The sequence below is a fragment of the Hoplias malabaricus genome, chromosome Y, assembly GCF_029633855.1.
Source record: "Hoplias malabaricus isolate fHopMal1 chromosome Y, fHopMal1.hap1, whole genome shotgun sequence".
Lineage (NCBI taxonomy): Eukaryota > Metazoa > Chordata > Actinopteri > Characiformes > Erythrinidae > Hoplias > Hoplias malabaricus.
In genome coordinates this window covers 43,340,489-43,355,067 of record NC_089820.1, presented here as the reverse complement: position 1 = coordinate 43,355,067, position 14,579 = coordinate 43,340,489, and the positions used below count along the sequence as shown (strand labels likewise).

Below are 14,579 nucleotides of genomic sequence, written 5' to 3'. Positions count from 1 at the left end.
TGGAAGACGATTTGAACAAGACGACACAAACAAATAGATCACCAACTGAGGCTCAATAAAAAAGAGTAAATATTAGTAATATTTCAGCAACCATATTGCCCTTTACATTTTCTAAACCTCCCCCTTCTGTCCCATAGTTCCATGGTGATGGCCAGCTCACTCCAACTCTCATTAACAATTAATTAATAATAAATTAAATATTTATTAATTCAGTCTGGCATGTTTAATATCTCTGTGTGTGGAAACATTATAGATTAATTATAGCGATATTACAGATATTCAAAGCAGATTTCTGGAAAAGCTTGGATTTGTACAAAATGCCATAAAATTATGAATGAAAAGACTAGGAAATTCAGAGATTTCTCAGTCCATGTATGGCATGGATGAACACAAGTGTTGAACATGCATGACCTTCATGCCCTCAGATGGCACTGCAATAGGAACAGTCGTGCTACTGTTATTACTGATAAATACAGCCATATGGGCTTAGGAAAACTTTGAAAAACCATTGTCACTTTACACGGTCTGCTGCACATCATTAGGAGGAGAATCAGAAAAACGTTTTGTATCCAGCAAGTTTGGGCCACTTGCATTCCACTTGCTCAGCTCCCTAATGATAACAAAGTGCAATACAATGTGTTTGTGGCATCAAATTCTAAACATGTTTATATTTATCAACTATAATGTGATTTTGTTGAATTTTACCAACAATTCCAATTTTTTCTGATCTGCTGCACATGGGCATGAGTTATTATAAATATATGATATTATTTTATAATACATATAATATATTATTATAAATATACATTATTAGAGTAAAAATACACTTTAGAGTACAAAAATAGCAGGGGGACAACAGGGTAAAACAATAATAAACAAAGCAGTAAGGAGTAAATGAAAAAAAAATGTAAGACTTATTAAGATATGATAAGAGTACAGTAAGAAAAAAGACGACAAAGAGGACATCTAGTAGAATGCCTTCCTAGAAGATTAGAAGATGTTCCAAAACAGGAAAAAACCTTCATTTATACCTTTCATTTGCGAAGATATAATTGGTGAGCATGTATGTACCAACATTTGTGGGATATGCCCTTCATCATATTCATCATACCTCTATATACATTATAAAATTTAAAGCAGTGGAATGAGATGTTTTAAGGACTAAAAGGAATATTATCCTCAAATATTTAAAGCCTAGCTCTCTTCTGCCTGCCAACACTGAGTGTGAGAATTCGAGTGTGTGTGTGTGAATGTGTAGCATGTGCAGTGGAGTGTGCAGTGTGACTTAAGTCTGTTTTGATGTTTTGATCGTTTGTTGGCTGCTTCTCTTCTCCCTCAGTTACACCGCTTGCCCACAGCAGCCATCAGCCAATCAGAATCTGCCTCCTCTCTAAGCCCCACCCCTTATTCTTGTGACATCACTGCTGTGTGACACTACAGAGAGGGCTGTGTTAATATTTGATGCTGAACATGGCTTCTCTCTCTCTCTCTCTCTCTCTCTCTCTCTCTCTCTCTCACATACTCTCTCCTCTTGCATCTTCCTCTGTCCTTCTCTCTCTCCTTCACACATTGCTCCTGTCTTCCCCTCTGAACTCACTGATTCTAACAGTGATGATGAAGAGATAGACAGCAAGAGAGAGAGAGAGAGAGAGAGAGAGAGAGAGAGAGAGAGAGTGAAGAGAGATCAAGAGAGGGAGGGGAGGAATATGAAGAAACAGAAAATGGAATATGGGAGAGAAAGGAGTTGAAAGAGAAACCGAATGGGCAAATGAAAAGAGTGATGGCGAGGCAGAACTTGGGGAGGGGCATAAATAGAGCAAAGAGGTAGAAAGTCCAAGAAAGAGGAGTAGAAAGAAACAGTAGGGAGAAATAAAGAACAGGAGAGAGAGAGAGAGAGAGAGAGAGGAGAGGAATTTGACAAATGATAGGGCAAAAGTGGTTTGGATTGGTTTGGTGTGAAATGCTCTGTTCTAGAGAAACTCTAGAGAAAATCGTGGTTGTGAATACTATCCCGACATCCTTCTCTAAAACCTTCTAAGAGAACTTTATTTAATTAAATAACAGACCACTGATAGGCCTAAAAAATATATTTTTACTCTACGATCAAATGTCCATAGATACCTGCTTATCTACAATTTGAGAAATGAAGACAATTATTCAGGAATATGTCCCTTTTTAATTTAACAGCTTCTGCACAAGGTGCTTTATCCTAGATGTGGGAACACTGCTGTGAGGATCTTACTGCATTTTTTTCACCATTTGCTGAGCCCCCTCCATTAGACGAGTAATAACATAAGACAGCTAAGCATTCTAGCACGGCAAAGCATTGAGTTTCGTAGGCATGACTAATCAATGGTGGAGTCTCTGCTGACTGTATACACCCAGGGGCTCGATGTGCATTGACCTACTACAGAACAGTCCAAAAACTGAGTGTGTTTAGAGTACACAGACAGGTTGTACCAGCTTATAATCCATTAGCTTTTCATACAATGTTTGTAGTTGTGCAATAAAAACATGCTCTGTCTAAACCTACATAAATTTACAACTGAGATCAACACACTTAAAATCCCACCTAAAAATATAGTTTCAGTAAATGTACAATATATCTGACTGACTGTGTGTCACATGTCCTTCTAAAATCCAAGCATAGATCTACACAAGGGCGTAGAATTAGCATGGACGGACATGTCGTGTCCCCACCAATATCTAGCGATTACTGAATTGCCCCCACCAATAATATGATCCCCTCCTAATAAAAACCCCAATCTGTTAACGTCTCATTAACCATTAACATAGAGGTGCAGCAAGGGTTAAATCACATTCTTTACTCGAGGCCTACATCCCTGTAAAACATATGGCCTGTGTGATTGGCTGTCACATGAGACTCTGTAGCTATGTTTGGTTGTTAGCAGCGCCAAAAATGGAAGGACATTTTCCCAGTCATATGAGAGACTTACTGTGCAAAACTCAGGTGCAAAAGAGAGTGAGGATGGCAGCAAAAAAGAAGGTGGACATAAGCAGCTATTTTTAAAAAAACTTGTAAGTCAAGTTCACTAATGAAATGAGTTGTAGCGCACAGCACACAGCAGACTAAAATCGTCTGTAGCTATGAATAAAATGGTTTGGAAATTAACTAACTACACAACAAACTGCAAATTTCTTTGTCAGTCATTAGTTTAACATTAAATTAACATTATTCATTCATTCATTATCTGTAACCACTTATCCAATTCATGGTCGCAGTGGGTCCAGAGCCTACCTGGAATCATTGGGCGCAAGGCGGGAATACACCCTGGAGGGGGCGCCAGTCCTTCACAGGGCAACACAGACACACACACATACACCTACGGACACTTTCGAGTCGCCAATCCACCTGCATCGTGTGTTTTTGGACTGTGGGAGGAAACCGGAGCACCCGGAGAAAACCCACCAGGACACGGGGAGAACACACACTGTCCTCACAGACAGTCATGGAGCGGGAATCGAATCCACAACCTCCAGGCCCCTGGAGCTGTGTGACTGCGACACTACCTGCTGCACCACCGTGCCGCCCAATTTAACATTATATAATTCATTAATTAATTTATACTACCATACTACCAAATTGGGGATAATTTAGGGTGACCAAACGTCCTCTTTTACCCGACATTTCCTCTTTTTTAGACTTAAAAAAATGTCCGGGCGGAATTTCACAAATGTCCGGGATGTTGTTTTTCTAGAGCTTACATAGAATTTCGAGAAGTTTCGTTCACAAACTGGTCCCGCCCTCCCCTACTCCGATTGGTTCGCTTGAGTGAGAAGGGGAAGTGGTGAAGTAGCCTAAAATCTTCTGATTGGATGGTCTGACTGTAGAGCTACATGTTCTCTGTAAACATAATTGGTCAGTCTGCACGTCAGTAGTCCTTGTTTTTTACGTCAGGCAAAGCTCATGGACCTACCCTCATCTCGAGCAGCTATGCCGAAACGTAAATGTAAGTTCTCGGATGAAGTAAAAAAGAAATTCCCATGTTTTGTGTAGCAAATAAAGGTGTAAAGGACCTAAAAGCACACATGGGTTCAGCTAAGCACACAACGGCAGCGACGGGTGAGAGCTCATCACCCCAGATCTCATCATCTCAGATCTGGTCACCCTAGGCTAATTTCTTATTTGCCAGCTGTCCATTTCACTTAAAACTCAGCAGCAGTTCCGTTCTGGTGCATCATTTAATGTGGTACAGCAAATTCAAAAGAGAAACTTGTGAATATGGAGCCAACTTTAACTTTCCTTAAATGCTGCTCTGACCTGACGTTATCTGGTTCTGTGAGTGTGTTGGCGTAGTTTGGAGGACTTTGCCCGAGGCCGCTAATCTCAGCTGGGATAATATTAACTGATAACTGAGCAGGTAGCGCCCCCAAAGTAGGCTTTATTTATTCACAAAAAGAGACATTTTATCTTTTGTCAGAAATTCATTTTATAATTTTAAAAAATCCTGAAATTATAAACCTACAATGTGTTTATTTTGTTTATGTAACAATAACTGAACATTATTTTTGATGTCAACTCTAATTTGGGCATAATTATTTATCAAAAAATATAGCTCTACTTAAACATTCAAAGCAAATATTATTTACAATTTCAATTGTAATAAATAACAAAACATACTGTATACTTTAAAAAGTAAAAACTTTACAAGCTCTGACGCAGTGAGGTTTCTCCTTTGTTTTGAGAAATGAACAAAACAGTAGGACCCAAAATGAGTAGAACGGTTCCGAGGAAAGCAAAAACCTGCTTTCTGATTGGTAGTCGCCGCCGCACGTCACTGCTCATTTGCATTGAGTTGATCTTCATCGCTTCACTGAATCCACCCATTTCGCGTCGCTCATGGTCGCATTATACTCGAGCTTTGTGGCCTTTCGAATATTGAGTCAAATCTGTATACATCTAGACAAATATTGTATGTACTATGTTATAAAGCCTGTAAAGAAATGCTTGCTGTGATCCAAACCTGAATATTAGATTAACATAAAATGTAAATGATCTATAGACTTATGTGTAGGGTTTCAAGGACTTATGGTTCAAGTCCCACTCCCACTTACACGTTTGCGAGTAGTTTGGTGTGTTGTCCATGTGGGTTTCCTCTGGGTGCTCCGGTTTCCTCCCAAGATCGTAAAACACACATTGGTAAGTGGATTGGTGACTCAAAAATGTCCATAGGTGTGAGTGTGTGAGTGAATGTTGCTCCTCCAAGGTGCCCCCTCCAATGATTAGGCTCCGGACCCACCGTGATTTTGAACTGGACAAGTGGTTAAAGACAATGAATGAATGAATTATAAATAAATAAACTTATATTAGGACAAAACCAAATAACATTATGACAGTAAGTTGTGATGTTCTGTGTGTGGTGTGTGAAGGTGTTGATTCCAAACCTCTCCTCGTGGCAGACCAGTATTTACAGATGTTATCACCCACCACCAATTTTTCTGGTTAATAAATACTTCATTATGTCAAATCAAGTGTGCTGTTGATTTAATAAATACATACAATCGCATACAATATACAAGCACCATGTTTACTGAGAATATCTTAGGAGCCTAAAACTTTGGGACAGTACTGTATTTTGGAAACTTCTCACATCCTCCATGTTATATATATTAATCATCTGTTGGTTTGTGCTCAGAGTTTCTGACTGGGAATTGTTGTCAAATAGAGGTGTCAAAAACAGGCTATTATTCTATTGTTTAAAGAATTGCTTGAAGGATTTCACCTTGTTTAATCAGATAGAAATTTGATTCTTGTTGTCTGTTCCAGTTGAGCCATTAGGCTGATTATTAACAGATAATCAACCTGCATTTAAAGTTGGCATTGTCTCATTCAAACATCCAAACAGCATGGTATACATCTAGACGCTGGCTTCTTTATATTCCACCAAACAAAAACATCTTTCTTCTGTTCATTACATTATGTCACAACTCAGCAAAGGGTCAGAGATCACACTGGGCAATAGACAGAAGCTGGAGGACAGGTCAAAGGTCACTGGAGAGGTTAAATAAGAGACAATTAGGGCAATCTCTTCTAATTGTGAGTGTGTCACGCAGCACTACGTGGTTAAAAGTTTGCACACACCTAGTGCTACACAGATTCTTCTGAAAATGAAGGGCATTGGTCAGGAGTTTGTTCCTCATTTGTTATGAGGATTTGATGTCAGGAATAATAGTGATATATTTGTGATGTTAAGTACTGATGTTTGATGATGCTGGACCACATTTTTCCTCCAAGTTACTCGAGATACATCACACTTTTACATAACCCAACAGTGGAGTGACTTTATATGTACCCTGCCTTGTATTGGACATGATGAGCTTAGGTTCATGCAGATCTGTGCCATCATATTGGTCAATGATTTTCTATGGAGTTATACAAACTGACCATCTGTTTTCACATTGTGTATAAATTAAAGCCCATTACACAGGATGTCTACTTTTTTTTGGACATATAGTGAATCTTAAACAACCTATCTAGAGCAGTGGTTCTCAACGAGTTCTCAAACCAATCACAGTTCATGTCCATCCTCTGACCATATAACTAGACCGAGAGAGAGAGAGAGGGGTGCTCCTTTCACTTGTGAAAACAGAAGTGGAATATGCATATGTGGGTTACAGAAAGGTCACAAGTTTTTTCTTTTTCTGCCCCTTCTCTCTCTCATTTTTATCTATACTGTTTGGATTATTATTTATTATAATATATAGACAGACAGACTCACCAGCTGTGCGCCATAGAGTGAGTTGTGAAAGAAGCAGTCAATGAAGTGAAAAGAATTATTCCACATGACAACTAACCCCGTCAGTGCAGCCTGACTACGATGCATACGGCTTTAGTTTACTGTACCAGTCCATAAGACATAACGCCATGGAGCTTCATGGACACACCGGAGTTCCACTCGCTCTGGATCAATCATTTTTATGATCATTAATTGTGTCCTGTGAAACTACATGCCCTCTTCTGAATAAACGGGGTCTTGCACAACGTTGCACAGCATTTAAATACAAACCACAATCTGGTCCTAATGTGCCAGAGGACTGAGTATTTATTCTTGAAGTCTATAGCTACCATAGTAAGCTTTCAGCAATGCAATGCATTCCTCAGTTGCACTATGGTTGTGTCTACCTCATTATTGGTGCTGCGAATTACTTCGACTTTATTCTCAGAATTTTTCCAACATTATTCTCAGAATTATTCCGACTTTATTCTCAGAATTCTGACTTTATTTTCTGATGCTATTTAAAAAATAAAAAATAAAAATAAAATACTCAAGTCGTACATGATGCTGGATACATTTTTCTGATTTGGGCCTGAAACTGACCCATTGTGTTTTTAGAACTCTGCTGTAATGAGGTTTATGTGTATACACACACATGATTTGTTAACTATTCATTGCATATCTTTAAAAATATAGAGAGTGGTTGTACAGAACTGCTGCACAAGTGTAAAAATACTGTGGGGTGTGGGTATGGTAAAATACAAAATGTGCTTTATTTCCTCATACATGTGCAGTTCCCAAGGGTGAAAACAAAAAAATGCTATTTTACTGGTCGTGCATGTGATACATATTCTGCTCAACTGACTAAAGTTTAAACCGTATGAATATAGACACATTGTCTCTGCTGAATAACACACTTCTATTGCAATAAATAGCACCCCTTGTGGTGCAGTTTCAAAATATGTGTATTTGAGAGTGTGTATGTGTGTGTGTGAGTGACTGGGTGGGTGTGTGAGAGAATGAGTGAGTGTGTGAGTGAGTGAGTTTATTAAAAGGTAGTTCCCGAAGCTCTAAATACATATTCGGGTGTTTTTTGGAGCAGTTATCTACGTAAAACCTATCATACTTTGTGAAATAACATAAGCCCCTCAACATATGTGTAATGTGTATGTGCTTGCTTAAAATTAATGTATATTCCTTATTATCAGATTATTTGAGGTCTAAATGTTAATAACAACATTGTAAAGGCCTTTTAAAAACATCTCTCTCTCTCCCTCTCTCTCTCTCTCTAGTTGCCCTCAAGAACCACACCAACAGCAACAACCATGACAACAATAAAGCGTCAGGATTGGTAGATGGATGGATTCCAGAGGGGGAACTCCTCCTGCAGGTGTGTATGTGTGTGTCTGTGTGTGTGTGTGGTTAGATGATGTGAAATATTACCAAACAAAAAAACAGCCTGTTACCACATCAACACACATTCTTCTCAATGTTCATTTTTACATCTTTGTTCAGCTCTGTTTCCGATTCCTTTGAGTGTTCCTTTGAGTGGTACTTTGAGTGTGGGCTCCCATTAAAGCTTCCTTTGAGCCTCGATTCTTCCCTGTATTTCTTTGGAGTGTTGGTTCTTCCTCTTGCACTGAGGGCGGTTCCCAATATGAGTCATTCTGAGAGGGATATACAGCAAGAAAGAAAGATTCAATTAAATTCAAACAAGGAATGAGAGCGAGCCAGAGAGAGAAAGAGCGAAAGCTATTTGCAGGTTGGCTTGTGTTCCAGTTTCAGACGCAGATTCATGAATAATGCAGATATAGAAAGATCATGTATTATTCAGAGGAGATCAAATGAGTGAAAGTATTCAGAGATTCTCCACATACCTGACTTTCCACTGAAAATATATATATGGATGACTTACTTTAGCTGCCACGTCTCTCACAATTTTTTTTTAGGGTATGTATGTAGCATATACTGTGTAGTGAATAGGGCAAAAGTATAGTGCCTAGTTTAGGGATGTAGTGTTTAATGAATTTTAAAATTTGTGTATAGTGTACAGTATGTAGTCTTTCCTTGTGAGTGCTCTCTCTCTCTCTGTCTCTCTCTCTCTCTCTCTCTCTCTCTCTCTCTCTCTCTCTCTCTCTCTCTCTCTCATGCTGATGCTGATATGTGGTGACTGGCACTCGACCCTGCAGGGGGTTATGTGACCCTCACTGTAGACACATGAACCTAAATATTTATATTGAGCGTCAGTGCACTCATTATATTTTGTGTGTGTTTGGTGAGTTTTGTGTGTGTGTGTGTGTGTGTGTGTGTTTGTTGCTATCTCTACAACTATACATAATGTCATTTTTCAGTGTTTACTATTCATGCCAGCTTCCATTTCCTAAAGAACCCTACAGCCCCATCCTGAATGTCTCAAAAGTCGGTTTTACATTCTCTGCAAGCAAATAATCCCACCCCCATTCAGTGATGTTGAGGTCAGGGCTCTGGAATGGTCAGTCCAACCAAATTTTCAAACATTATTTCTTTTTTTGTGTCTGATTTCTTTTCTCATTGTGGGCTTTTTAAGAGCACCACATCTTTTCAGACTTAAAGTATTAATTTTTTCATGTTATTATGGAAGGATGGAAAAAACGTGTGGGGTTTGTTTTTCTGATCTGTCTTAAAGATAAGTGCAAATTTAAAGGTGAGGTTCAAAATTATAATACAAAAACGCTATTGATAAAGTACTGAGGATGTTTCCTTGCCATTTGCAAGCTCTCCAGTCTGTCTGTGTGCTGGAAACAAGTCTTATTGGTTTATGAATCCCCAGTGTCAGTAAATGGGCAATAAACCCAAAGGTATAGGTCCAGTATGCTAGGCATTTTCTCTCTCTCAATGCTCACAGGTTTAGACACCAAAGAGATCTCCAAATATTAAAAATCATTAACCAATATGAGGATATTGGCCTATTCCTGCTCTGTATGTGGGTAATATTGGCTTATCTTTGCTGTTATGGATTACTTAAGGTAGAACTCTCTATAAATTTGGGAGACCACTAAAAGCATGAAAGTAGACATAGACCAAACATTCTACAAATCTTAACAACCCAAGTAACAAATAAGTTTCTGTGGTAATTCAAAGAGTGAATAAAAACTTACAAACAAGTTCATCTTCAGTTGTTGTATTTTTATTTTTACACAGTTCACCATTAAAAAAGATGCAGAGCTTCTGAATATAAACAAACCAGTAAAACAGTAAAAGAAATCAATTAAATCAAAAAACAATATCTCAAATCAATATCTCATACTGAATTGCTGTTTTGAAGCCTGTTATCTGTATATGAAACTGTGTGTATCTGTGTGTTTTTGCGGATATAAAAAGTTTGGACATTTTACTGTAGTGACACCTCCATGCTGTAAAGCACTCCAGATGGTGATGAATAGTAAAATAGTGAGAACCTGGAGGCAACTCACATTCACACCTATACAAACACACACACACACACACTCTGTAATGCTGAGGGAAGTTAGTGCTGATGTGTGATTTCTCACTGAACACACACTCGCAGTGGCATGTTTCGTGACTCTGTTCTCTCTGTATTATTATCTCAATGTCGTCATGTATACTGCAGCTGGAGGGGTGTGTGTGTGTAGAGAGAGAGAGAGACAGAGAGAAACAGAAGAGGCTAAATATTTTTCATGTTTATTACACCGACTTAATAAAGGCTGGGAGCACTGAGATCACTTGAAAGTATATTTTTTACACTGTTCTCTATGTACTATACTAATACATTCATTCATTGCTTCATTGGCTGTAACCACTTATCAACTTCAGAGTCGCAGTGGGTCCGGAGCCTACCCAATCTCTGGGTAAAAGGCAGAAACATACCCTGGAGGGTGCGCCAGTACTTCACATGGCAACACACACTCACACATTCACTTACACCAATGGACACTTTTAAATAGAAAATCCACCTACCAAAGTGAGTTTTTGGACCATGGGAGGAAACCGGAGCACCCAGAGGAAACCCACACGGACACTGGGAGAACACACCACAGCTCCTCACAGTCACCTGGAGCGTGGCTCAAACCCACAAACCCAGAATCCTGGATCCCCGTGACAGCAACACTGCTGCACTCTTGTACCACCCTATACTAATACACTAATATATTTTTACACTACAGTGTGTCCTATACTCCTACATCATTTACTACTTTGCCACATTGTGTACTATACTTCAGCTTTGTTTACTATATATTTTGCTATATAACATGGGTTATTGTAACTATATAACATTGATCACAATAATCCAACCCTGGACTCTTACACTGTGCACTTTAAAAAGTGTAAAATGCAGGTTAAAATGTTATTTAACTGACAAATATACAAAGACAAGGTTTCAATATTTTCTCGGACCAATGTGATTTAATTTTTAAATATAAATAAATTTAGAAATTGATGCTTGCAACACACCCCAAAATATTGGGACAGAGGCGCAAAGTGGTGAGCCATGAACCTCTTTGCTGCAAAGACTTTGGTGGATGCTACTTTTACACCTTTCATATTTAACTGTGTATAATGGAATGTTAAAAAAATAATAATATTCTATACATTTTTCACAGCCTTTTTTGTCCTGTTTTCAGTGTGTGTTACAGGCTTCAAATTGTAAGTTTGTTCATACACATCAGTACAATCAAATTGGTCACTGGAGCCTATTCTTTGTTCTATTGTGAAATAAATAGTTTCAAAATAATTTACAAATCACAGATTATTGTTTTCATGGCACTGTTCGGTTTTTGAAATGGAGTTTTATTCTTAATCACTTTATCTCACATATTCCCATACCCTGAGTATAGAGAACGTATGATACTCAAATAGTTTTTTTTTACATCATATACTAAGGTCTTTCACTATACATTAGTTGTACAATACATACCTTATTTAAAGTACATGATTCAAGACACAGTTAGTTGATCCGGGATTTGTGTGTGTGTGTGTGTGTTTACAGGCTCTCAGTGGATTTGTGTTGGTGGTCACTTCAGAAGGAATCATATTCTATGCTTCTCATACAATTCAGGATTACCTTGGATTCCATCAGGTAATATATAGCAAATACACACACACACACACTCGAATTGTATGATTTAATGTACTATTGAAAGCTGTTATATTAATGTCTCATTCTCATACACTGTGAAATGAATGGAGGAATGGATAAGACCAAAGTCCATCAGGATCTATCAGCAGGTTAATTCATTTATAATGATACATCATCCTGCTGATGTTAATGCACACACACACACAAACACACACACAGAGCAGGTTGCTTCTCTCTCCATGCAGATAAAAAGAGATTAGTCCAGCTAATAGTATTTACTGGAAGTATTATGCACAAGTTTTCATACACAGATTATAGCTGATCACTTCACTCGTTCACATACACACACACACACACAAACCCATCCATTTTAATACAGAGATCACATGGGGCCCATCAGAAATACACCAAGGGACCAAAAGGCGTCTGATACAATAACAGTGTGTATCATACACAAAAATGCATGTCATTTATTTTCATCAGTGTACTGTGTCTAGAGGTATAGGAATACTAACAATTTTATTGAGCTACTGTGTGAAATACTACTATAGTGATGTTGTACTAATATGTGATACTACTAAATTATGCTGTATATCATACACCTTTCTCATTTTATTATCCTCTCTCTCAGACAGATGTAATGCACCAGTCAGTGTTTGAGTTGATACATACAGAAGACCAGCAGGCATTCAGACGAAACCTTCACTGGGCCCTAAACCCCCCTCCCACTGTAGCCCAGAGCCATGAGTCCCCGCAAGGTAACACAATAATAAACCTCTCTCACACACTCTGTCTCACACACACACACACACAAAACAGGCACTAACATTATAAATCCATAAAGCTCCTGCCAACTGCAGCCCAGAACCACAGGTACCTGCAGGCACTCACGCTAATATACAGAGGAGAATATGGGGGTGGAGAGCAAGAAGCATGTGAGAAAGTTCATAGTTAATGTTAGTGAAGAGCACATTAGTGATAACGCAATGGCAGCTTTTGTTTTCCTGCGCTCATTGTAGAGTCCCATCCCAGTTATTAGTAATCCACTAAACTATTTTAAATTCAGTATGTATTCATTATATTATCTACAAATAATTTTAAAAATAAAAAAAATGATCAGTGAACGTGTGAGTATATGTTGCCCTGTGAAGGACTTGCGCCCCCTCCAGGGTGTGTCTCCGCCTTGTGCCCAATGATTCAGGGTAGGCTTTGGACCCACCGTGACCCTGAACTGGATAAGCGCTTACAGAAATCAATGAACGAATTATCTACAACATTTTTAAAGAGAATATATAATACTCCTACATTTTAATGGATATTAATTTTACAAGGCTATATTTACAGTCCTACTTAGACATTCCTATTTGTGTTGCGCATGCAGTCTAGGGCGAGAGAGGGGAATCTGACCTTTATCAGAACTACTGCTGAGCTGGAAATGTTACAACAATACACAACAAACTCTCTACACCTGTGACTGAAAAGAATTATACAGGGTGAGCCATTTAAATATGCCACAAACAGGAAGTTAATATCACCATCCATTCCAATTTTATTAAGGTGTATCCATATAAATGGCCCACCCTGTATTTTCCTCATTCCTCCAGATTTCTTCAAAAATATTTTACCTTTGTATAAATCTAATTATAAAAAAAGCAGATGAGATCCATGCAATGCACAACAGATTCCACTCTTAAAACAAATTCCAATTAGGTCATGGCCCGATTCTCCAGAGGCTGGATAGAGGGAGTTCACTGAAGCCTCACCAAATAAAATAAAATAAAATAAAATAGGTCTACAACACAAACATTGCCATGTTATTTATTACCCAAACCACCACTGTGGCTACATGTGTCTTCTGATTTATTACCCATGTTTTTCACAAAGAAGGAATCAGAAATAAAGTCCTGCATCAGAGTCACTGTTAGATTAAGAGTGGTTTACAAGCTAAAAATATCCAGACAAAAGTAGCCTTTGTGATCAGAAACTGAGGGACAACACAAATTATGCATCTGCGGGTGAGGTTACATCTCTAAGCAAAGTGTAAGTGTTAAAGTGGACTATGAGAGTAGGCTTTAATAATCAACTAAAACTCATTTGAAATTTCACATATGTGAAATGTTTGACCACCAAAAGGCTACATAAATGTAATGCGCGTATGTTTCAGATGGAGAGAATGTATCCAGTTCCGCACTGGTGACCTATGAGCCCGAGCAGCTCCCACCTGAAAACTCTTCCTTTCTGGAAAGAAGCTTTGTCTGTCGTTTCCGTTGCCTCCTTGACAACTCCTCAGGTTTTCTGGTCAGTACCTACACCACCATCGCTGGACACAAGCCAGTAAAAGCTCATCATTAACTGTACCCTATTCACTCTATAGTACCCTATTTTGTGGTTCCATCATTTTGTAGTAAAAAAAATATAGTGGACAATATTCAGTGCACTTAAACAATCCTACAGTGCACCGCAAAAATTAATGTACAACCCATGTATTCCACTGAATAGGGGATACCCATAATACACTGTGTTGTTTGGAAAAAACTCATAAGTCTTTCACTGTCCTCCTGAATTCAGTTCCCTATTATAGGGCACTTTAATAAAATGAATAGTGGATAGGGTCCAGTTTCACACACAATGATTTTATGCTTCATTTTGCCCACACTACAGTAACAAAACATAAAAAGTATTACGATAATAAAAGTAAACCAGGGGTGGGAATAGTTTGACATTTGGAAATGTAATTTTACAACTGACATCTGTAATATTTATGA

General features: G+C 38.3%; 1 protein-coding gene across 1 annotated transcript in view; it reads left to right on the top strand.

Annotated features, from left to right (window-relative positions):
- LOC136677798 (aryl hydrocarbon receptor-like) overlaps positions 1 to 14,579 on the top strand; it is a 54,596-nt gene that overhangs the window by 16,298 nt on the left and 23,719 nt on the right. The window contains exons 3-6 of the mRNA XM_066655448.1: positions 8,030 to 8,127; positions 11,725 to 11,814; positions 12,446 to 12,572; positions 13,979 to 14,112. Of these exons, the coding sequence (XP_066511545.1) occupies positions 8,030 to 8,127; positions 11,725 to 11,814; positions 12,446 to 12,572; positions 13,979 to 14,112 (449 nt within the window). The remainder of the gene's footprint in view (positions 1 to 8,029; positions 8,128 to 11,724; positions 11,815 to 12,445; positions 12,573 to 13,978; positions 14,113 to 14,579) is intronic.